This window comes from Poecilia reticulata, chromosome 12 (assembly GCF_904066995.2).
Source record: "Poecilia reticulata chromosome 12, P_reticulata-male-v2, whole genome shotgun sequence".
NCBI classification, from domain to species: domain Eukaryota; kingdom Metazoa; phylum Chordata; class Actinopteri; order Cyprinodontiformes; family Poeciliidae; genus Poecilia; species Poecilia reticulata.
The window spans coordinates 22,214,739-22,238,643 of record NC_088841.1 but is presented as its reverse complement, the minus strand read 5'-3'; the positions used below and the strand labels follow the sequence as shown (position 1 = coordinate 22,238,643).

Below are 23,905 nucleotides of genomic sequence, written 5' to 3'. Positions count from 1 at the left end.
TGTGGTTGTGCATTGCTACTATTGTATTACTTGAAAATTGCCTCAAAACAACAATATTATTGTTTATCGCAATAACTTCTGGGACAATTTATCGTACTTGTACACATAAAACAGTAAAAAGTCTTCAAAAAGCTGTTTTTAACTCAAGCCAAGCTTTTCAGCTAAATCCTTCAAATCCCTTTGACTGTTTCGGTTAATTTTCCTCATTTCTTTGGGGCTTGTTTTGATTTCGGCTCCTGATAGTTGTTTACATTGTTGTTCACACATCCCAGATGTAGGAGTATGAAATCTCTGAAAGCCTTCGGCTCCGATTGGTCCCGCTCTACTAAGACGAAGGGAACCAGGTAAACGGATCACAACTGGCCGTATTCAACACCCCGTCCTCCTAATTCCTTTTTAAAATTCTAACAACAAGGAAAAATGAAGGAATAAAAGTGAAAAAGCTGAGTCATCCCTGCACATTTAATGATCGGCTGATCAATCCGTGTTGAGTTGAGCTCCTGCTTGGTCCCCGGTGTGCAGATATTCAGCCCGTCGTTATTATTCTACACAGAAATCCATGGCGAACCGATGTGTCCTAATTTAAAGGTGCTGTCATGTGGAGGCGTCAGAGCCAGTGGCTGAGCGCTCTGTGGGTGTGCAGCCTGGAGTTTCCAGTCATCTAAAATCAATGTGAATAACCCACCTGCTGTCACCGACACACAAAAAACAGAAGAAAAAAAACCAAAAACGTAGCGAGAGTTTGGTTAAAATTCCCTTGATCTCAGAACGGGCTGGTTTATTTAGATGAGCACTGATGAGATGAAGTTGTGATGGTGGATCTCTGGTTGTGTTAGCGGAGCGGTTATTGGAAGTGATGGAAGTGGCGGTGCAGCCGTGGCTTGGAGGACTTCTGGGATTTATTTATAGCTCCCGTGTTCACGTTCTGTTCATCATATACTCGCCATCACACCTCGTTTACCTCCAGTTTTCCCCCTCAGCTGCTTTACTTTTTGGCTGCATTTTGTTTTTGTTAAGAGATCCTTTTTTTACCTGAGGAATATCCTTGAAAATAGTAATTTTGAAGTCAAAAAGTGAATAAATTTGGTTTATTTCTGTTCAGTTACATCATTAAAGCTTACTGCTAAGATAAAAGATGCTTTGTTATACCTTCTGATATCATGAGGAAAACCTTTGACTCATTTCTTCAGCAGAGGGCCACATGCACAAAAAAATTTAATGGGAAGTTTAGTGGAAGGAAAATTTGCAGAGGAAAAAACTTTATGATTGGGACATTTTTGTTCAAAAAAATAATTTAAGCATTTAAAAGATGTTATGAGAAACCCCAAGAAATACGTTTCTCCCAAAAAACAACAACAACCCATACATATCACAGAAGACCAATAAAAATGTTCAAAATCTTTGCTACTGTGACGATTCTTCATAATTTGTTTCCATCAAATCATCACACAAAATCTGAGCAAACTTTTAAACTATTGCAGAAAATGTGACTTAGTTTTTATCAGTGGTCCAAATGTAATCTTCACTAAATCATAGAACGCACTTTTCCTTCCACTCAACTTCCCATTAGCATCCTGGTATAAAAACATCAGCTTTCTTAGCAATGACCTTTTGTGACCTTAGGATTGTGTTATTGACTGTTTGCCATGTAACTATCAGGCCAGTGCTCTAATATTTATTCATAACATAACATTTCTGAATCAAAAATGATTTTTTCATATTAGTCTTATGTAACAGTTTAATTTTCTTTCAGGCTTATTTGTGGATTTTTATTGGCGATAAGCCATAATCAATACAATACAAACAATAGAAAAGGATAGACCTTTATTTGTAACTCAGTGGGTGAATTTCAGCATCTCAGCAGCAAAAGGAAGACAACATTAATAATAATAATAAAAATAGAAACTGGGCTGCTGTGACAAATGTAAAGGGAAAAATAAACTACCCAGTCACAGCTAAACAGATGTAGATGCCAAAAATACATGCAATTAATCAGAAATCAACATTTGTGTGGAATGAACCTACATACCAAATTAGTTTCACTTTTTAAATTAAATAACTGCAATAAATTAAGTTTTTCTTTTTTTATATAAGCCTAATAGCTACATCTGTAGGATTTTAAATCAGGAAAGTTTAGCTGAATATTAACCGACCGTTCTCTCATCTTCTCTGCCGCAGAAGAAAATTTCCTTGACATTTTATTCAAATGTCACAGTTGTAAGATAGGAGAGTCCAGCGGGAAGCTTGAGGTGTTCGAGTGCTTTCCACTATAGTCGTTACATCTTGTTGCAGTATGATCCCTCTGCACACGCACACACACACACATGCACACACACACACACACACATGCACTGTTATTTTATGCTACACATATGCTGGAATTGTATAAATCAACAAATTTATACGTCGAATCAATCGCTGCATCTGCTGCCATGTGTAAAAGACATATTGAGAACTTTAGCCAAATATTTTTATGCAGAGTCTTGCAGAACGAAACACCAACTACACTTGGTTGTAATTTCCAAATAATTGCTTGGTTTTGCTGTTTATAGAGTAAAACGTGGAGCAAAATAGCTGGTGAATTAGTCAGACTGTCAGCTCAGGCCAGCCTGCAATCAGCTGTTTAAGAAACTACTGACTAGTAGATTGTAAATGCTAGCTAAATTTATGTTTTGTTTGAGAAAATGTAAACTGTAGAGCAGTGGTTCTTAACCTGGGTTTGATCGAACCCCAGGGGTTCAATGAGTCGGTCTCAGGGGTTTGGTGGAGCCTCTGCCGCGGAGGTAAAGACACTTGTGTAAAGTCGTGATGACGCCCGCTTTGCCATCACTTGCTGCAGAGGATCACGTTACATTGCTTAGCCAATCAGAGGATCACGTTACATTGCTTAGCCAATCAGAGGATCACGTTACATTGCTTAGCCAATTAGAGCTGCGGAGGAGCCCTGATTGAAGGAGCTCCACTCTTTTTAATTCTATAGTCTAAATCTGCTCCTTAGTCGCATCTTTTCGGGGTTGCTACTGCCTCTAGTGGCGTGGGGGTGGTAAACAGCTAATATAATTACATTACAAAATCAGAATACCACAAAGTGTGTTGGGTGTTGGATGTAGGGGGGTGGGGTTGGAATAAGAAGGATTCGGTGAATGAAACTGGGGGTTTGGTACCTAAAAAACGGTTAAGAACCACTGCTGCAGAAGCTTTGTTTTAGCCAACTGACTGGCAAAATGTTGATTTTTAAAATCAAGAAAGGAAGGAAGTACCTTGAAAGCTTAAACCAGCTGAAATCACTCATTCAGTCTGAACAGTGGCTGCAAAGGAAAGAAAACGGCCATCAGCCGTCACTTTGCAGGACACTATTGCTTAGAATGCTGCAGATTAATTACTTGTAGTAATATTGTGGAAATATACTTTTATGTTTGACCTTTGACATCTTCTGCAACTTTACAATTTACTGAAGGAACATATTGTTTCTTTAAAGCACAGCCTCAGGAGTCACTTTACCATGTTTTAATTAACAATTTAATGTTTAGTTTCTGCAAGTACATTGATAAGTTCTTGACATTTTGCTCAAATACCAGAGTTGTAGCCTGGGGGAGGCGCGGCGTCTCCGGAGAACTGTCCAGTGTCATTATCAACCGTTCTTTTTATTTAGGGCTTCTGATCGTGTTGCAACGCCACAACAGCTTAGAACAAGGTCACAGCAAACCGTGATATTCATCAAAATGTGAATTCAAGCTAAATTTAACAAATGTTGGTGGTTTCTTCAGTCTTACACAGTCTAGATTTTGCAGTTTGCAGCTTCGGATTATGAAATGTTTGGTTGCAGCAAAGACTGATGTGATGAACATGTGGAAGAATGTTTTGTTCAGCGTTCAGATTCTGCCGATGGCATTTGGATCATAAGGTCAAAGTGTGGAGAACAGAATGCTAATTGAAATGGAAATGGTCTTTTAGTGGGACGGAAATATCTCAAGATGAGAGTCAGTTAGAACCAGTTACTAAACTGCTAGCTTGTCTTGTTTGTCCAAACTTATATCATCCAATAAAGGTGGACGACACCAACCAGAAGTCAACAGCAGAATAAACAGTTTGGCATTAACAGAGAGGATTTGGCTAGTTGTTCATACACACAGCAACCCACACACTCAACTCTGCTGCTCAGCCCACAAATCCATTTTTCCTCCAAATGTGGCGCTGGACATTTAAAGGGAAATAGCCTGTCCAACAGTTTTAAGATTTATTACCAAGAATAATCGCGACAAAAAAGAAATAATCCAGCCAAACAAACAGTAATGTCCTTCCTTTCTTGTGCCAGGTTTATTTATAGAAGTTCACTTTTGGGTCGACGTATATACCGAATACCCAGACCGTTTTCCCCTGGTTCTATGGCTTTACCATCTCTTATCAGATGAGATTGTAAAAACCCACACAGCTCAAATAATATGCTGCATTCCTGTTGCAGCTCTGCTTACATTTCAGGAGGCTACTTATTGGTTTGGATTGTACAAAACATACACCATTCAGGTGGTAAATTTTACTTTCCCACAAGAGATTTATGTATTTTTACCTAAAGATCTTCTGTATCTTTAGCTTAAAGTCTTAGTTTTCAGTAGTAAATAGTGAATTATGATGTTTTTGTGTGTGATATGAGTCATTTTAATCCCGTCACAAAACATTTTAGGAATCCATTCATAAGAAAAGTGAATGGGAAATTCATTACTTGTTGTTTAATACATGATGAGACTTTCGGCCTCAGGCAAGAGAAAAGGGTTCACTTGAGAAGAAAACAATCTTTACTGGAACTAGTGAGAATAAAGAAATTTACAACCAAACAGGAGACGTGAGAACCACAAAAAGTCTTTTGAAGTTGTAAACAACAGAAAAAGAAACTATGAAAAGAACCAGAGCGAGAAGATTTTCCAGCTTTGTGTGCAAATTTTATGAAGTGTGACTTTGAGTTGGACCAGAAATGATGAGTTTTCCTCAGTTTACCCATAATTCACCTCTGCAGAGTTTCATCAACTCTTGCTTTTGTTTTTTTGTCGTGTCATTTTCCGGACAGGAAAACAGACAAATTGCTTTGAAAACATATCTTAGCTAAATTTTAGCTGACACTCCTCACCTTGTTGGTGCTGCTCTCCATCAGCGACTGAACGTGTTGATGCCGTCGCTGAATGATTGCCCTTTTGCACTCGTACATTTGATTCTGTGACGGGTAAAAAAACATTTTTTAGAAGAATACCTCTTCCAGCTTAAAGTAGAAACAGTGACTTATGTCAAAAAGGAGCCTATGCAGTTTACCACATGCTGTTCATGTTACAGACACAACATTCAATGTGTTTGTTAGGATTTTATGTGATGGAGCGCCTCCTACAGTCAATACTTTGGAGATGCATTTTCCGCTTGTCCAAACTCTAGTCTGGTTCGTTTGGGGAGCTGTGAATACGTAATCCAACTCAACAAACAAACTCTGGTTCATCTACAAACCTCAGCCTTGGTTTGGATGAAGTGAACTCTGGTGCGGTTTTAATGCAAGTGTGAACGTTAAGCGGAAAGCAGGAAGCACAATGAATTCTGGGAAAATACAACCAAAACAAGTGTGGAAGTGGCAAACCCGAGGCCCGTGGGCCAAATCCGGTCCGCCGTAGCTTTTTATGTGGCCCTCTAGGTTCTAGACTAAACACTAAATGTGCTTAAATATTATGTTTTCTATCAAATTAATGGATTTTCTATCTGTTTACTACAAAATTATATCAATCAGTCCCTCCAGTTTCCTGAGAATTATCATGGAAATTCACAAAAAATCTACAAATCCCCGCACTTTTTTGCACTAATACATTATTGGGAGTTTATTGTGGATTTTTCTGTCAAAAACTTTAGTTGTAGTAAACAGCTTCCTCTGCCTTAACTGATGCCAGATTATAGTTCATACAGTGAGTTGCATTTGCCATCAAAAATAAGTGCAAATATTTCAAATATTTCCAAATTAGTACCACAAAAAAATCACAAGAAAAATCACAAAATCTTGGAGGGACTGAAAAGACGTTCAATAATATTATTTAATTTTAAGAATTCATTGATCTTTTAACAGGTTTATCAATACATTCTGGCACAACCGTCCCCTTTAGAGCATTCGTGATCCTGACCTAAACCATTTCATCGTAGCTCATCTGCGCTCCACACATTTCAGATTTCTGACAAAATCAGGCCATGTGAACAGCAAAACCTTTACATTGTTTCATTAAACACCAATTAGGAGCTCATCTGCGTGTTCCTTCACTAATGTTGCCGTTATAATACGTCAGGACTGCTGTGCTTTTCAACATGTCGGCTCTGTCCTGCATCATGCAGGATCCGTACCAAACGGTCGTGTGAGGACTTGGTGTCTGTCAGGTTTCATTTGCAGATCTCACTGTCCAGATGGCTGCCCTGTTCAGCCATGGCACCCCTGTTGTTTGGATTTCTGTCCCAGAAATTGTGCAGTTAGTTTTTGCATTAATCTTGTAGAAATCTCTAAACTCTTAAAGCAGATGTTTCATTCAAGATTAAGAGTAAACCACTTGAATTATTTCTTTTTTTGAATGTATTTGCTCTGCATGTGTCAGCAGTGCTTAAATGGGTTTCATTGTTGAAATACACAGTAATGGGAGTCTTTTAGCTGTTCAGAGACCACAAGAGGAAACAAAGTGTTTATATAAACCATAATAACAGAATATTTTCCACAAAAATACACATTGTGCATCATAATATCTGTACTCGTATTTCCTGGAAGCTGCAGCTGTATAATCGTGCGCCTGCACAATGGGACACGAGAGTTGAAGCCATCCATGGTCAGATGTGATGATATTACTCAGAAATCATTATAAAAATGAAATTGTTGAATTGTAGCCATCATAAAATAGGTCAAACAATTAAATATCCGGCCAGTGGTATAATTATTATTGTGCATTTAGCTTTAATGCTCGAATCTTCAGCATTTTGAACGTGAAGGTCACTAAAGGTTGACAAAGGAAAGGAAGCTTATATATCAAGTGTAAAAAATATAATAAGTCACTTTATTTTGCTTACGCTTTTCTCTTACAGTGGAAAACCAATTGTAAAAATATAGACCTGAAAGATTTACACAAGCAAACAAACAAAAAGAGAATTTAGTAATGCGAGCAGCAACAGGTGGGGAGGGGGCCACACCACACTCCCTGCTACTCTCTTTGCCTGGTAGTGCTTGAGATTGTTTGCTGGTATTTTGGGTCCACAAGTTACTTAACAAGGTTGTTGCTAGGCAACCACAAGTTACTCTGCAGGTTGTTGCTAGGTAACCAAAGAATGAGTGAGTTTGTTGATTCCACCAATCAAAAGATCCTCTATTTATGTCAAATAGAGGATCTTTTACACAATATCTTTACTTTTATAGGACAGGTTAAAGAATAACCACAGATATTGATAATCTACAAAGTACAAAACAAAAGTTAAATAAATACATAAATGAGTAAAATAAAACAATGTGTACCTTTTTGTCTAGACTTTTTTCTTAGCAAAAAGTGTCAAAAAATACATTCAAATACATATATAAAGAAAAAATAAAAGTCACAAATATAACAGAAACATCTGCTTATGGGGCAAAGTTACATTTCTGAAGAGTTGATGTTTTTACAAGTTTCTGATTATTAAAGTTGAGTTTTAAAGAAATGTTATGATTGTAATTAGATTTACTATATAAATATGTCACCTGAAAAAAGGTTGAATTGTGAACCAGCGTTGTTTAGCTTGCCTTGATGTTGGTAAAGCCTTTCCTCCGCCTACATCCCCCAGAATGCTGTGCGGTTCTGGATCGGAGTTCAGTGAATTTAATGAATATTCAGATCTATTGATATTGATATTGATCACATGTCTATTGCAGTATTTGTTGTTGTAGCTGAATGTACGGCATTCTCATACAGTTTTAGCTTAGCCCTGAAAGTGTCAATTTTGCTTTAAACGGTAAATAATGACACTTTTGATGCAAAGTTGCACTAAAGGTTAATTAAAAAGTGTCATTATTAACCGAATGACAACAGTCATAACCACTTATGAAGACTCCTTCATGTTCATAGCAGGTGTTTTATCACCTTTATGACTATACTATGTCAGTCTTATGTACGCCCCTTCAAAATAAAATGTTACCAAAGCCTCTTTTTTAGAATCTGATTGTTTTATCTTCGTGTTTCAGCCCAGCATCGTTTCCTGCTGTAGTTTTCTTTTCGTGTGACAACTCTGCCAGCTCTATCCATCCATTGCTTAATTGCTGCTCATGTCATTTTAGCTGTGAGATGGGTGAATTTTTGACACTTTTGGCAGCCCTAGTGATGTCTTCCCTCCGGTTCTGTGGTTGCTGAACCTTTGACCCTCCACAGAAACGCATCCTCATGAACATTACGTCCTGGATGATTTCTCTTAAGGTGCCCAGGGTTCTTGGAGTGTATTTTTTTGCTGACATTGATTCAGCCTGAAAAGCACAGTTCACACTGTGGGAAATCACTGCAGATAGTGTTACTATTTGGTGTCAGAACTGAAAAGTTCACCTGTCTTCACTGTGGTAAGCCTCTGCACAGCATTATGAGTAAACCACGTTTTAAGGGATTTCTGACTCTTGAGACGAGCGCGTCTTCGCTTCTTGACCTCGCCATTTGCAGTTTTTGACAGAATGTGGGAAGCTTTGGATGAAAACTATCCAATTTCCATCTCATGTTAAGTTAAAGGACCCCTGTCCTCACCTAGTCTGCTAACTGCATTATGCTGCGACTGAGGCAGAGGATCCAATTGACGTTTTCCTGCCATTAGCCCTCATCCGATCAAATATTACAACCTTCGCAAAATGTTTTGGTGGATAAAGTGCCTGTGATCCTTATATTTTATATTGATAAGAGGTTTAAAAAGCCACTGATGCAGGCAGCATCTCATAAAAGCCCTGAGCTATCAGCGGAAGAGCTGAAATGAGCAATAATTTTCACCAGAGGTGAATTATTGCGATGCAGAAATAAGCAGTCTTCACTTGTCTTCATCCAGAAAACGAGATTAAAGAAAATGGAGGAAACAAAGAGCGGAATAAATATCTAAAATGGGGAGTTTGAATCAATCAATCAAGTTTATTTGTCTGGCATTTCAGCAGCAAAGCAGTTCAAAGTGCATTACGTCATGGAAACATAAACACCATAAACACAGCTTACAGTCAACAATCATGAAAACTAGTTACAGACATTGCAGGTGGAATTTTAGTCTAGATTTAAAGTAACTCAGTGTTTTGGCTGCTTTGCAGTTTTCTGGATGTTTGTTCCAGATGATTTGTGGTGCATATCCTGAGATCTAAAGAATATTTCAGTGGCTCTTGATTAAAAAAATGGGATAAAATAAAGAGAATCAAAACTTTTTTTGCTTTTTTGTTGTTTGTTTCATAAACGTTTCACTTTATTCTCACTGTTAGAAACACATTTGTAGTCTGGAGTAAAATCTCAGAGAATCTATGGAAACTTGTAACAGCAGTTGTCAAAGTATTATGATTTAGCTAGCCAACTAGCTAGTTGGCTGTTGTATCCGTTTAGATTCATAGTAAAGCAAATTAAAATAAGATCTCTATTGTGTTTGAAGTCTCCAAGAAAATAGAATATAATTAATGTTTCCTGAAGGCTAACAGCTGGACTTGAACCTCTTGAAACATAAGAAATATTTCAGTGGCTCTTGATTAGAAAACAGGAAAATAATAAGAATCGAAATGTTTTTGGGATTTTTTGTAAACTTTTCACTTTTCACTGTTAGAAACACGTTTGGACTCCTGAGTGTAATCTCAGAGAATCTATGGAAACTTGCAACAGCAGCTATAAAAGGCATTTCTTTGATTATTGAGAATAATCTAAGTAGCCAACTAGCGAGCTAACTAGCTAGTTGGCTAGATAGCTTCTCTGCAGGATATGTTTAGATTCATATTTACTGAAAAGCTGAAGCATATTAAAATAAGATCTCTACTGTGTTTGAAATCTCCAAGTAAATAGAATATAATTAATGTTTCCTGAAGGTCAACAGCTGGACTTGAACATCATAAGAATCATTTTCAATCAACAGACTCTTGTATTTATTTTTATTAGCACCATTATATATTTTTGTTCTCAAAGCAGCAGTGAATTCTAACCTGCAACAAATGATTGCAGATTTTTTTTACTGTTAGCTTGGACAACATATTTCACAATCATGTGAAATATGTTGCGTCCCGCCTGCATGGACAGAAAAATAAATCAGAAAGAAACCAGCAGCCAGTAAATCACAACCATTTAAAGGTGCTTTTGCCGTTCAGTGCATTGTGGTGGGAGCAGACATTACTCCTGTTCCAGGAAGGTTCCTGGGAAATTTCAGCTCTGTGCCTCATAAAATATAAAATACTGAGTAAATGTCAAGAAACTTCATTTTCAAGAAATATTGTGTGAAGAATTCAAGAAAAGTGTTGCAGGTCCCCCACACTATAATTAAAAACAAACCTTGTTGCTACATACACAACGGGTTTGTTTTAATTTATTAATCCACATGAAAGGTGACTGCAGGAGTCTGGGAACAAAATTCACTTAAAATTCACCAATCAGAGTTTCTGTGTCCCATTTCCAATCTGGTTTTGTGAAGCTGATTTTAACTGATTGCAATTTTTCTAAAAAAACAAAAAATTAACAATCTTTTCAAAACTTGTTGAAAATAAAACAATTTTTGATGATCTCTAAATTACTGGAAGTCTACAATCCTCCAGCATTTATGCAGAGAAAACTCATTAAAATTAGTAAAATTTTGAAACGTCTATTAAAAGAAGAAATAGACGTTTCCAACCTAAAATGAAGAAGAATTTAGTTTATTTAATGCTCCTCTCTCTCAGCTGTTCTGCATCTTCCACCAGTGATCACCATCCCTGCTTATTTTCCACCCGATTCACTGAGTCCTTGTCAGATCCTTCTGTTCTCTCCGGCGTTATCCTTGGTTTCGTTTTGGCTTCTTTTATTTCATGTCTTGGTTTTTAAAGGATTTCTTTCTGGCCAAGTAAGCAAATGAGTAGTTTTCCTTTTAGAAGTGTCCCCTGATTTAACTTTTAAAAACCCAACTGATACTGCAAATAAACACATTTTGGTCAGCGCATCTTGTCGATTGGCGAGCCAGTCCATGTTTTTCAAAACAATTTGATTTTCTTTTTCAGTATTTGTTGCTGTTTTGTAGCCGTCCTCCTATTGTTTCTTGATTTTACTAATCCTGGTTTCCCTTTGTTTGCTCCCAGGTCCGCTGCTGTGTGATGGGAGGCTGACGTGCTTTCTTTTCCCTCTGCTCCTGCTCCTGCGAGCTCCCTTGTTGTTCAGCTTTGGCGAGCGCACGTGCCCCAACAGCTGCCGCTGCGAGGGGAAAACCATCCACTGCGACTCCTCTGGGTTTGTAGAAGTCCCGGAAAACATCTCAGTCGGCTGCCAGGGTCTCTCCCTGCGCTACAATGAACTTCACACTCTGCTACCTTACCAGTTTGCTCACCTGGGACAGCTGCTTTGGATATACCTGGACCATAATCAAATTTCAGTCGTCGACAGTCGAGCGTTCCAGGGAGTCCGAAGGCTTAAAGAGTTGATACTGAGCTCCAACCGGATTGCGTCTCTGCATAACTCAACATTCCATGGCGTCCCCAACCTTCGTAGCCTTGACTTGTCCTACAACAAACTGGAAATCCTGCAGCCGGGTCAATTTCATGGCTTACGAAAGCTGCAAAACCTTCACCTGCGCTCCAATGGTCTCTCCAACATCCCAATTCGAGCATTTTTGGAGTGCAGAAGTCTGGAATTTCTGGATTTGGGCTACAACCGGATCAAGGCTCTCACTCGCACCACCTTCTTGGGATTGCAAAGGCTGATGGAGTTGCATCTGGAGCACAACCAGTTCTCCAGGATCAACTTTTTTCTGTTTCCACGCTTGGCCAATCTGAGATCGCTGTATTTGCAGTGGAATCGCATCAGAGTGGTGAACCAGGGCCTTCCCTGGACTTGGTACACGCTGCAGAAACTGGACCTGTCCGGAAATGAAATTCAGACGCTAGACCCTGCTGTTTTCCACTGCTTACCCAACCTTCAAGTCCTGAACTTGGAATCCAACAAATTGTCCAACGTGTCCCAAGAGGCTGTGACGGCCTGGATCTCACTGACCACTATCAGCCTGGCTGGCAACATATGGGACTGTGGAGCTGGCATTTGCCCCCTGGTTGCCTGGCTGAGAAATTTCCGGGGCAGTAAAGACACCACCATGATCTGCAGCAGCCCAAAGCATCTCCAGGGAGAGAAAATCATGGAAGTCACACGGAACCACGGCATTTGCGAGGAGAATGATTACTTCATGACCGAAACGCCATCACCGATGCCGGAGCTAATCTCTGACGCCACGGCTGAACCGACCTTTGCCCCCACCAGTGGTTTGCCAACGACCCCACCAACCAGCACCTTCGGCCCCCTCCCACCCTTCAGACTTCGACCGATTCCTCACCCGACCTATCCAGGCCACATGAGCAAAGACACTAGAAACACAGTGGTTCGCACTCGGCCCACCCTCATATCGCCCCCGGCGATGGAGCACATGGCGCTGCACAAAGTGGTGGTGGGCAGCGTGGCGCTCTTCTTCACCATGTCCCTCATCTTGACCATCATCTACGTGCTGTGGCGGCGCTACCCGGGCGCTACGCGGTTGCTGCAGCAGCGGTCGATGGTGGGACGGAAGCGGCGCAAAAAGAGCCCAGAGCCCGAGCAAAACCTCAGCTCCCAACTCCAAGAGTATTACATGAGTTACAACCCCGCTGCCACACCAGAGGCGCTGGAGGTGCTTGGCAACGGCACTGGTTCCTGCACTTGCACAATTTCTGGCTCCAGGGAGTGTGAGGTATGACCCATCGCCTCAGCCTAAAAATAAAAAGTCTAATTCAAACACAAGGCTCAACAGAGAGGTAAATAATTCACCAAGTATGCCCTGTGAAAAGACACCCTTGAAATTCCACCTTAACACCCTAAATTCCTCACTATTCACTCCTTAACCTCCGACGTCGGATGTCTCCAATTATTCCACTTGACGCTAGTAAAGGTAGAAAAACATTACTGAGCAAAATGAAGTCAGAGGGATGCATGTTTGGTGCATGTCGGTAAGTTGGAATATAACACTGAGTTACTAAAATATATTTTTTGGAAGTTATGTTTTTTCAACTGAATTAGGACTATTTTGCACAGCTGGATCCAAAAATAACACCCTCTTTTCTCAACCAGGTCAGGTTTTTGTTCTAATTTAATTTAGAGAAATCCGATCTGACAAAATGTATTACATGTTTCTGACGTTATCAGTCATTTCCATTAATATTTCCCATCCAAAAAAGGCTTTAGGAGAAAAACAAATCGTTTTCTAACAGAATGTATTAATTAAAATTAATTGTGCAAAATTCAGGGCATGAGCTTCCGTTCCTCCAAATGCCTCATCTGCTCAGCAGCAGGGAAATCTCTCTTTAGAGTCCTACAGTAATCAGCCACCATAACTGCATCCCAGCATCCCAAATTGATATGTAGCCCAGTTCAGGAAGTTGATCTGATTGAGCAAAACCAATGTGATTATTATATTCAGCACATCAAAATTACCCTAAACCAGTTGAAAAACCCCAGACAGTTTCTTGGCAGTTGACCAGTAATTTCACTAATTAATTTCTAAGATGGAGACTCACACAGAGGGATGTATTTCAAGCTTTCAACTTGTTAGTTTTTATGATAGTGGCTAAGCTAATGGAAAGCCAGAATTCAGTTTCTCAGAAAACTAAGGATTAGAGATGCACAATATTGGATTTTTGGTCGATACCCGATACGCCGATAAACTAAAACTCATTTGGCCGATAACCGATACCAATACCGATATTTTTTTTCCTATATTTACTTACTGAAACTGTATGGCTTTCTCTAATTAAAATATTGCATTTTGTCAATTTAGTCTACTAAGAATTAATGTTTTGACTTAAACAGTGATTGAGACGCTCAAGTAAGCCACAAAAGCTAACTGTGAAAGAAGCACAAGTAACTTTAGCCGTATTAATTAAAAACTAAGTGGAAGGAAGTTGTGTGGTTTAAAACAGATGGTGCAAAAGCAGCAGCTAATATCATTGCTTTTTCTCTTAGTGCTGAACAAATCTGCACTGCACTCAGTCGTTGGTCAGGGCTCCTTTTGCGTGAATTACTCCATCAATGCTCCAAAGGTTTTCTATGGCGCTCGGGTCAGGATTATTACCACGGTCATTAAAGGAGTTATTGGTACCTTTGGCAGTGTGGGCAGATGCCAAGCCCTGCTAGAAAATTTAATCAGCATCTATAAACTTTGACAGCAGTAGAAACCGAGACGTGCTCTAAAAATGTTTTTGCGCTGACTTTGCAGTAGACGACATAAACACTAATGGGATTCTTGAGGAGATTTTTTTTTTTCCTGCTAAACTTTTACTTTCCAGTAATATTTGCATTATTACAAGAGTCTGGTCATCTAGTTTTTTGAACGATGAGTGACTGTTTGCAGAACAGCTGTCGAGTCAGTAGATTTTTGATGAGTTTTGAGACTACAACATGGCCGTAACCATGGTAACAGTAGTTGTATCATGGAGGTTTGGTCATGTATACACGAGCTAGGGTCTGTTAGAAAATAAAATGCATTTCTTTTTGACTTTTGAGAAGCTATCCTGGCTTGTTTCACCTTTGTTTTCTACCACGTTTTCCTTCCACTCAACTTTCTACTAATCCGCTATAATACAATGCGCTTCTTCAGCAGTCTTCACCATGATCATGCAAAGCCATAACATGTCAATTACATAAAATTTATTTTGCCAAAATCATTTTTATTGGTTTTTTACTTTTGAATCGAAACTGAATTTTGTTTTTCTTTTTAGCTTTACGCCATATTTGCTCAAAAATACATAAATCTGTGTGTGATGAAACTTTTTGAACTGAAATTTACTCTAAATAACTTTTGGTTTAAATTCTAACTTTGAGATGCACCTGTGAATATAGCTGAGCCCAAAGTTATTCAATATGCCTTACAGATTTAGATTTAAAATTATTTTCATTCAACTAAAATGTTTTTTTCTGATGTAACACAACCCTGAAAATTGTATTTACTTGTTATATTTACATCTTAACATTGTATTCTACTTTATTCTGAATGAAAAAATATTTATTTACTTTACAGCAATCGAACGATGTTTTCTGACCCTGATCTTTTTCTCCCTGTAAAAAATAATCAGATTTGAGTCAGAAATCTACGTTAATGTTGCTGTAAAACATCAAAAACACCTCAACCTGCTGGAGGCTTGAATAATTTTGGGTTTAGCTGAACGAACACAAGCATTTTTAATGTAGTTCAGTTTCAAAAATGTCCTTTTGGAATAATAGCAGTCCATTATCTTCTGATTTTTAAAAAGCAGTGAATAATTGGATACTGTCTGACTGTTTTCTCCCGTCTCCACATGAGCATGTGTTTTATTTTTTGCTTTGGTTCATGTGCCGTGTCGCTCACTTTGAAGAAGATGTGTGGACTTTGTGCGTCACTGATGTTCCTCAAAACTTGCATCTTTGGCTGTTTTCTGGGGCCAATTCAGACTTTCCATCCTGAAGTAAACACGCTTGACGGGTTCTTTAAAGAAACGTCTTTAAGTCGTGGAGAGCTGGAAATTGGATGAAGTCTGTGTTTTGCAGCCCTAACGAGTCAGTTTAGTTGGTTGGAAACTCTTTAGGATCAAACGTGCCGTGCAATTCGATCGCTGCAGACTAAACATCAATCTTACAAAGTTTATGTACATTTTCTATAAGAGCAAATGTCATTTGTTTTTGGCTGTAAGGATATTTGAAGTGTTTTTTAACAAAAAAGAGGAATTTTTAACCAAGAATTAGTTTGATCAAACCTTCACAACCAATTCTTGATTTTATTGTAAACTTTTCACCGTGGGAAAAATAATTAATCTTTAAAAAAGCTCAAAATAAATGATGCTCTTGCTGATGTATGTAAACTTTTCACCTGGATTGCATATCATCACTGCAAAAACACAAAGTCTTACCAAATATTTTTAGTCTAAATTTTAGTGCAGATTTCTTTGTACACTTGAAATAAGACAAAACTAACCTAAAAGTAACTATTTATCAAGACATAAAGACTTGTTTTAAGTAAAAAATTCATTTTTCTCTTGCTCTCTTCTCCCTCCTACCAGCTTCTCCCTGCTTGCTCCATTTATGTCTGTTTAGTTTACTAAACTGTGGAATATTTAGTACTTTAGACCAACGTTTAGCTTTAATATTGGAGAGAAAATCCAATTAGTTTATTATTGAGCAATAATAATCTAACATGGAGAACCAACATTTAGAAATCTTGAAGAATCGTAGAAAGTTCTTGGCAAAGCAGAATAACTGGAACCAAAATGTAGTTTTATATTTACTAATGCAGAACAAACTTGAGATTGAGAGAAACTCCTGTTAGATTATAAATTATTAACTTCTTATTCTGACACGGGGGACCAACATGTTGTTTTGTACTTTTACCTTTTTGTCTTTCTTTTGGTTTTGTTGTTTTGTTTGTATTTCCAGCACTTTGTTTCTGCAAATGTCCTGTATAAATAAAATTACTTTACGTTAATGTTTATGCAGATTGGCAGATTATCAAGACTTTTTTTCCATTTTATAAGTTAATCTATGTGGAACAAATACCTTTTCATGAACATTAAGGCGTTATTTACTTAAAGCAAGTCTATATGTTGCTGAAAAGCTACTTTTAAGTCTTATTTCAAAGACTTAAAGATATTTGCACTTCAAACTAGATCAAAAATACTTGGTAAGATTTAGCTAAACTCAAGTTAAAAGCAGCTTTTTTACTTTAGATCCAACTTGGATTTAGAAGCGTTTATCACAAGTTAATGAAATATTGGTGTGTTTGCTACCTGCAGTTCTCTGTGTATGAATTGTTTAGAGCTTCTACTACGATTATGTTTGATTGTAACACACTTTTCTGCACAATGCAGGCCCATGGGAAGGTCCTGCCCTAGATTATATGTAAATGTCCAGCATAAGTGTCTCCTCAGATGTCTGACTGAGAAATCTGTGATATGCAGAGAGAAGCAACGAAACACATGGCTCAGAGAGAAAGCTCTGCACATGATTAGATTGTGTCCACAAGAGCAGTCTGACACTCACATGGAGGATATTACATTGAAGCTCCAGTGCATAAACCTCTCATTACAGAGTTGAATGAGCATTTGGAAGCTCAGTGGTGCTTAAACTGAAGACGTCTTTCAACGGTGAAGCAAAAAAAAACAAGACAGATTCAGGAAAAGAAGCTTTTTTGGGGACATTTTTGGAGTTTTATTGGAGTTGTATGGAAAGGAAGATAAATTAGTGGATCATTTTGAAGAAGATGGAAAAAAGTACATGAATTTCATCGTTTCTTTGCATCAAAACATCTGAAAAGTGCGGTGTGCTTATGAAAATAGATCAAAACCAAGCAGATGTGTTAGAAAAGCATGCAAAAAGTTTAAAATATGCCATAATAACCCACTAATACACCATTTACATCCATTTCACTGTAGCTTTAGCTGCATGTTTGAAGCTGTTTCCCTCCCAGAAGAGAAATTCTGCCCTCAGTTTTAATTCTCCATCATTAAAACTGAATATAAAATGCTTAAAATTGCTTGTAGAACAAAACAGGATTTTTACATATTTTATTTTTTTTAAATTGAGAGAGTGCAGTTATTTCATAGCATCTGGGATTATAATGTTTTTCTTTCTATAGACACTGTTGGAGCCACATTGACTAGTTTTTGGCTGTTTTAAGCCTGAATTATTTACAGCATGTGCAGTAAATAATAATAAAAGTGGCCCAAGAATACAGCCTTGAGGAATCCCACATAAGAATCAGATTTATAAGAGTTAGATTTGAATAAAATTGGCTTGGTACAAAATATTTAGCACTACTTTTCTAGAATATTAGTCAAAATATTTTAATGAATTTTGATCAAAGCAGAAATTTCTGATTTGCGTTTATGAAGTTAATTTACAGTTTAGAGCAAAAAATCTACTTTCTTTTCAGGATTCAGATGGGTTTTTTTTCTAAAATATTTGGAAAAAGATGCAGCTGAAAAACTTGGAGTTGCACAGAATTTAAAACATCAGGTTGTTAGAAAACAGTTATTTCACATTTTCTTTGTCTTGTACATCTAAATGTGATGCAGTGAGTTTTCACTATATTTTTTAAAAAATTACATTAAGCACACATGACCACATATGAGTTTGATTAAATCTGTTTATACATATTGCATAAGAACGTTACTTTATCATTTTCTTTCAAAAAAAAAAGAACAAGATTAGATTTTTTGTGTAAATAGTGAAGCTTGAAGACTCAGCTTTGTTTCCAGAGGCTGTTAAAATGCAGCTGCTTTACTCATGTAAGCTCAGGTGAAAGTCATGTTGCGCGGATCACTGTTATGAAATGAATTATGCATAAACATTTCAGAAACACGGTGATAAACATAAACACAATGAGACTAGACTTGTTTCAAAGAAGCTGAGCGTCGAATCCTGGGTCGCTGAAAGATTTTTCCAGTAAAACCCCCAATTTCTGCTTCAGTCTGTGAAGGAAAAGATTCGTGAACGAAGCCTGTAATCAAGCAATCAGCGCCTGAATCTTCAAGTAAAAGATGCTCTAAATGCACCGTCCAGGTAGTTAAAGGGCAAAACAAATGTTAGCTCTGAAAACGACTACCATGGTTTATGTTTGCACATTCAACCAGAAGGTTTTCACCTTTCTTTGTAATGCAGTTTAGATTTTGTTTAGATCTGTCCAGCAGGACCTGCATATTTGAGTACTTTCTAAAATCCAGATGTATTATCACACATTCTTATTATGTGCTTAGAAAAAGCTGAGATAGTAAAAACATTAGGACTCCCTGCACAAACAAACTCCAAGATTTCAAATTTGTATCCTCCACTTGTCTTTACAACTTTGTTCTGGGCTGTTAGAGGAAAAACCTCAAGAAAAACTTTAAAGTTTGAGTTTGTAACATGAGAAAATGCATAATGAAACATGTATTAATATCTCATGGCTTGATACTTTTTGCTATGGGAGCCAAAATTAGGTTGCGCAAATGTTATAAAACGGGTTTAAAATAATATTTGGTGCCTTTTTATTTTATCTGCTCAATAATAATTAAAAAATGAACAATTGAAAGCAACGAAACAATTTGATTTAGCAGAAAACACAATATACCTCATATAAGACAAACCCATAGTTTCAACAGTTTGGGGTTGATTTCTTTTGAGTAAAAACAAAACAAATAGATAAATGCAAAAAAAAAAAAAAAAAAACTGATTAAATGAGAATCTATTTTTTTCACCTACTATTTTTCAAATAAATTTTTTTCTGTAAAAAAAAAATTGCCATAAAAGACGAAAGTGTCCGAAAGTGTCCATTTGCATCAACCAACCAGCTTTCGCCTTCAGGTCAGATGTGCTCCATGGAGGTCAGAGGTCGCCCACAATCCTTAAGTTTGTGCATCAAAATCGTTTCTGACGCTTTAAGTTCGACGCGTTTGCACTTTGAAGTCAGATGTTTGACATTTTACTCTAGGTCTGCATCGTTGGGACGAGCCGTTGTTTTCCGGTCTCTTTGTACATGAAATGGTGGATGAAATTGAGAGAGAAGCTTCTGCAATCATAACAGATTCTCAGGTGTCTTTGCTGAACATTTTGTGCTCAGTTTCTATTGAACAAACAACGGTGACAGCTGATAACGTGAGTCTCTTGCCTTTTTGTTCCTCTCCCAGTTACTTTGAACAATGGCGGATTGAATATTGAGAGAGTGTCCAGGTCTTCTTTACTGGAATCAACAGAATGTCGCCGTCGGGCGCGTCTTTGAATGTCCCAGATGTTTCAGAGGTGGCGAGAGGTTTGTGAGTTTGACTGACGACGGTCGCTATAGGTGATCCCAGTTTGATGACCAGTACCTGCATCTCCTGGCAGGACACCAACCACACAGCGGAGTCTCTCTGATTGGTTGACGCTCTGCATCCAGCAAAGACAAATGTTCACATTTTCTGACTCCAGTGTCGGACGCTCGAAACTTTTCAGCCGTACAGCGCTGGACGTGTGAAACTCACCGCGATGCGCCGCTGCGTAGAGGCGCTCGACGCTCAAATCGCGTTTGGTGTGAACAAGCACCCCTAAGTAAAGGATGGTATCATATGTTAAATCTCCAGTTGCCATGGCGATGCTTTTAACATCAATTATCCACTGATAAGAGGAAGAAAAGATAATTTTATTGATTTGAAATGTTTGGTCTCACTAATAGACTGGTTGATTTTAACAGTATATCTCCACTCAAGGTTTTTTACTCTTTAGTGCCAACTCTTTTTAATTAAATGTATTGACCAAACCACTTCAAACTTGATCAAGTGATGACTGAAGTAAAGTGAAGAGAGTTTCAGCCTGGTGTGATTCTCAGCCATATGGAGTTTAATGGCAACTTGTCAGGGGAAAAAAAGTTAATGTTCTGACATTTCAGTAGCAATCAGTGTTGGAGGATTGTCTCTCGCTACATAACCATAAGCCAAATCTCATCTTCTGAATAACATTCTCGTCTTTTTAACATCACTGATGGGTGTCAAAGTCATTGATTCAAACGCGTTCCACGCCATTGCTTATTCCAAGCCTTAAATAATTGAGAAGCTGGCGCCAGGCTTGTTTAGTTTGATGAAAGTGCCATTTTGCAGGTCTGCACAGCTGGCTTTGTGGCTTTTCATTACGGCTCAGCGTAGCACCATCAATCCCGGCGGATGGCAATGTGAGGGAACAAAAGCCAGCAGAACACATTTCCCCTGCTGCAGAAAGACTTCTGAGAGGTTCGGAAAGAGACTGACGCACAATGGTGTCTGAGCACAGCGAGGAGCAGTTCACTGTTCACTTCTGCTCTCGCTCCATTGCTAAAAGACTTTCAGAGCAGGAGGAACACAAACAGCCCCCCACAACCCGCCCTGCAACTCCAGATACGTGTTGCTTTACTGACAGGTTGCAGACGTGACCGAAATCCTGAAGCTGATCTGACATTCACATCGTGTTGCTTGGAGTTACGTCTAAGCAGCTGCTGGCGGTTTCTGCTAAAAGTGGACCAAGAAAGAGAGAAACCAGTGATCAGAAAACTTTGTTTAACCCAAACGGAAATTATGTTGTTGCATGTTTTCGGTTTAAATCTGCAGAAATATTGAGTTATGGTTCTCAGAGGACTTAACAGTTTGTTGCAAATGCAAAATAAAAAATGACATTATGGTGGCATAATTACAGAAAGTAATGAAAAGTTGGCAGACAAACTAAAATGAATGATGTTCCAGCTAATATTAGATAAATGGGCTTTGGGCCTTTATTTAAAAGAACTCAGGGTTTCGGCATCTCTGCAGTTTTCTGGAAGTTTGTTCCAGATTATTGGAGCACAAAAACTGAAAGCTGCACTGAAAAAAATGAAGTTGAACCAACTTAATCCAATTGATTCAACTGGTAGCAACTAATTCAGTTAAGTTAAAGCAACTTGATGTATTAATTAAAATACATTTTACTTAACAAAAGTTAATTTTATTAAGTAAAATTTTTACTTAAAATAAGTTGATTTTATTAGTTAAAAATAAAACGTTTACTTAATAAAAATTGAAGTACATTTTTATTAACTAAAAACTTAATGTATTTAAATAAATTTGCTTAAATTTATTTAATAAGTAAATAAATTCACTTAAGTTTAAGTTAACTTAAATTAATTTAAAAAAGATTAAAGTTGAACTGGGACACCTAGACGGCCTAGAAGGTTGATATGATGGCAGATGTTTAATGTGAAATAATAATAATAACTTGAAGTTCTGTTCAGTGCACATCAGTCTCATATGTTTATTTCAGTAAATCAGCTCCAATAGAGGGTATGAACACGTTTGTGAAAAACTTTCAGGTATTAAAACAGAAAAAAGTGATTTATCTCGTTGGCTAATCGCTGCCTTAACCTTCGACCTTTGGCACCATTTATATTGTCTTAATGGAGAGATCGAGTGGAAAGTAACCGTCATAAATTAACTTTGTTTTTGACTTCCTGCCAAACAGAAACAATCAGCAGTGCTCCTGTTTATTAACATATTCAGTTAGAAATGTGAGCTCAGTTTGCTGTATCAACACCCACACATTTATTAAAATACAAAATAAGAGAAGTCACAGCTGTGGGGAGGCTGCGCTCCAAAATGTGCCTGGTTGTGTTTACTGCAGCTGAGGGAACATTATGGGACATTAATCTGCTTAGTAGTAATACTATTGTTACAGTACCCTTAAGATTTAAAATAATTGACTAATTATGTGTCTTATTTTGTGGATGGTACTTTTTTGAAAAGGCATAACCATTAAAATCTTCGTTTTGGGCCAAATCAAGATCATGAATGCTCTTAAAGGGCCGGTCGTGCCAGAATGTATTGATAAAACCCATTAAAATATGAATAAATATCTTTGTTTTTTATAGGAAATTATTAAAATTAAACATGTTTTCACATTGTTGAGTTCCACTAGGATTTTAATTAATTTATTTTTTATTTTAAAATCACAGATTTTATTGAGATAATTTAGAAATATCAAGAAATTCAGCAATATTTACGTCTATGTCTGACTTTGTCACATCAATCATAGACTAATAACATTAAATAAGGCCGAGGCAGCGTTGCTGTAAAAGTAACAATACTGCCCCCTACTGGAGGGAGTTAGTGGTCAGTTAAGCCTTATGGTTTGTAAAATTTTTGCAGAAGATTTGCAGTTATGCATTACTGAGAAAAAAAATTGAATTTCCATAGTCACAGGAAACTGGGAGGACTGGTTGACGTAATTTGGCACCTGGAGACTTGAGGGCCACACAAAAAAGCTGTGACGGGCCAGATTTGGCCCCTGGACCTTGAGTTTGACACGTGATTTAGATTATGCTAAATCACATGTAATACGTCTGAAAACTCACGAAAAGCTTCACATTTGTCACAATTGACTAGTTTGAGAAAAATTATGTTTATTCAAATTCTGTGCAAAATTGACCGATATTCCTTATCAATTCACCACAAAAACACCCAAGTGAAACTCTGAAGTTTGTAGCTGCAATGTGACAAAATGGGAAACATCTCAAAGGGAAACTTCTGCAAGGCTTTTTCCAAATTGAAGTCCACCAGCAGTAAAACCCCTGACACTGTCAATATATGTATATTTCTGTAAGTCAGCCTCAAGTCAATCCTGTCATGGTTGTTTCTTATGAGATAAAAATAAAAAAAAGAGGAAAAGTTGCATTGGCAGTTCACTGCGTCTCTTTGGTGTTTCCTGAAATTCTCCGGAAGACTAAACTGTATCCGTTTCCCCCAAACGGGTTTGCAGAAATCTCCCACAGAGCTCCCTTTGCATGAGCCTCCGGCTAATTTTCCCTCCAGTCCTGTTCCACTTGACAGGCGTTGCTCCAAAAACCATTCAGAGGTAGACTTTCATTTTCTGCTCCTGCTCCCCTCTAACTCATCACAACTATTAGGAGATTAAACGCAGGAAGGCGTACTCAGGAGAAAAAGAAAACACAATGTGTTTCACCAAGAGCCTCACTCCAGGTGCTGCTTATTTCATTTGCTCTCTTTTTCCCCGACTCATTCGCTCTTGAAGGCATCTGCATTGTAAATTCCTCGCTGAAAAACGGAGCAGGATGAAGTTTTTAAGCTTGAGTAATTAAAAGGCTTTTAGAAACCATCCAGTGGTGATTAAAATCTGCTTTTTAAACCCAGAAACGGATCTACTGATGGCATGAAGTGACATCCTGCCTTCAGAGAATAAACTAGTGCAGCTCA

General features: G+C 37.9%; 1 protein-coding gene across 2 annotated transcripts in view; it reads left to right on the top strand.

Moving 5' to 3' along the window:
* The window catches only part of lrrtm4l1 (leucine rich repeat transmembrane neuronal 4 like 1), a 79,462-nt gene that overhangs the window by 24,068 nt on the left and 31,489 nt on the right, over positions 1-23,905 (top strand). Inside the window, exon 2 of one of the 2 annotated variants that reach the window (XR_535098.3) lies at positions 11,279-12,973. Coding sequence is in view for 1 of the 2 variants with exons in the window: in XM_008424675.3 (XP_008422897.1) it covers positions 11,279-12,909 (1,631 nt within the window). In the remaining variant the exon portion in view is untranslated. The remainder of the gene's footprint in view (positions 1-11,278; positions 12,974-23,905) is intronic. The other variant, XM_008424675.3, reaches the window with a different exon arrangement.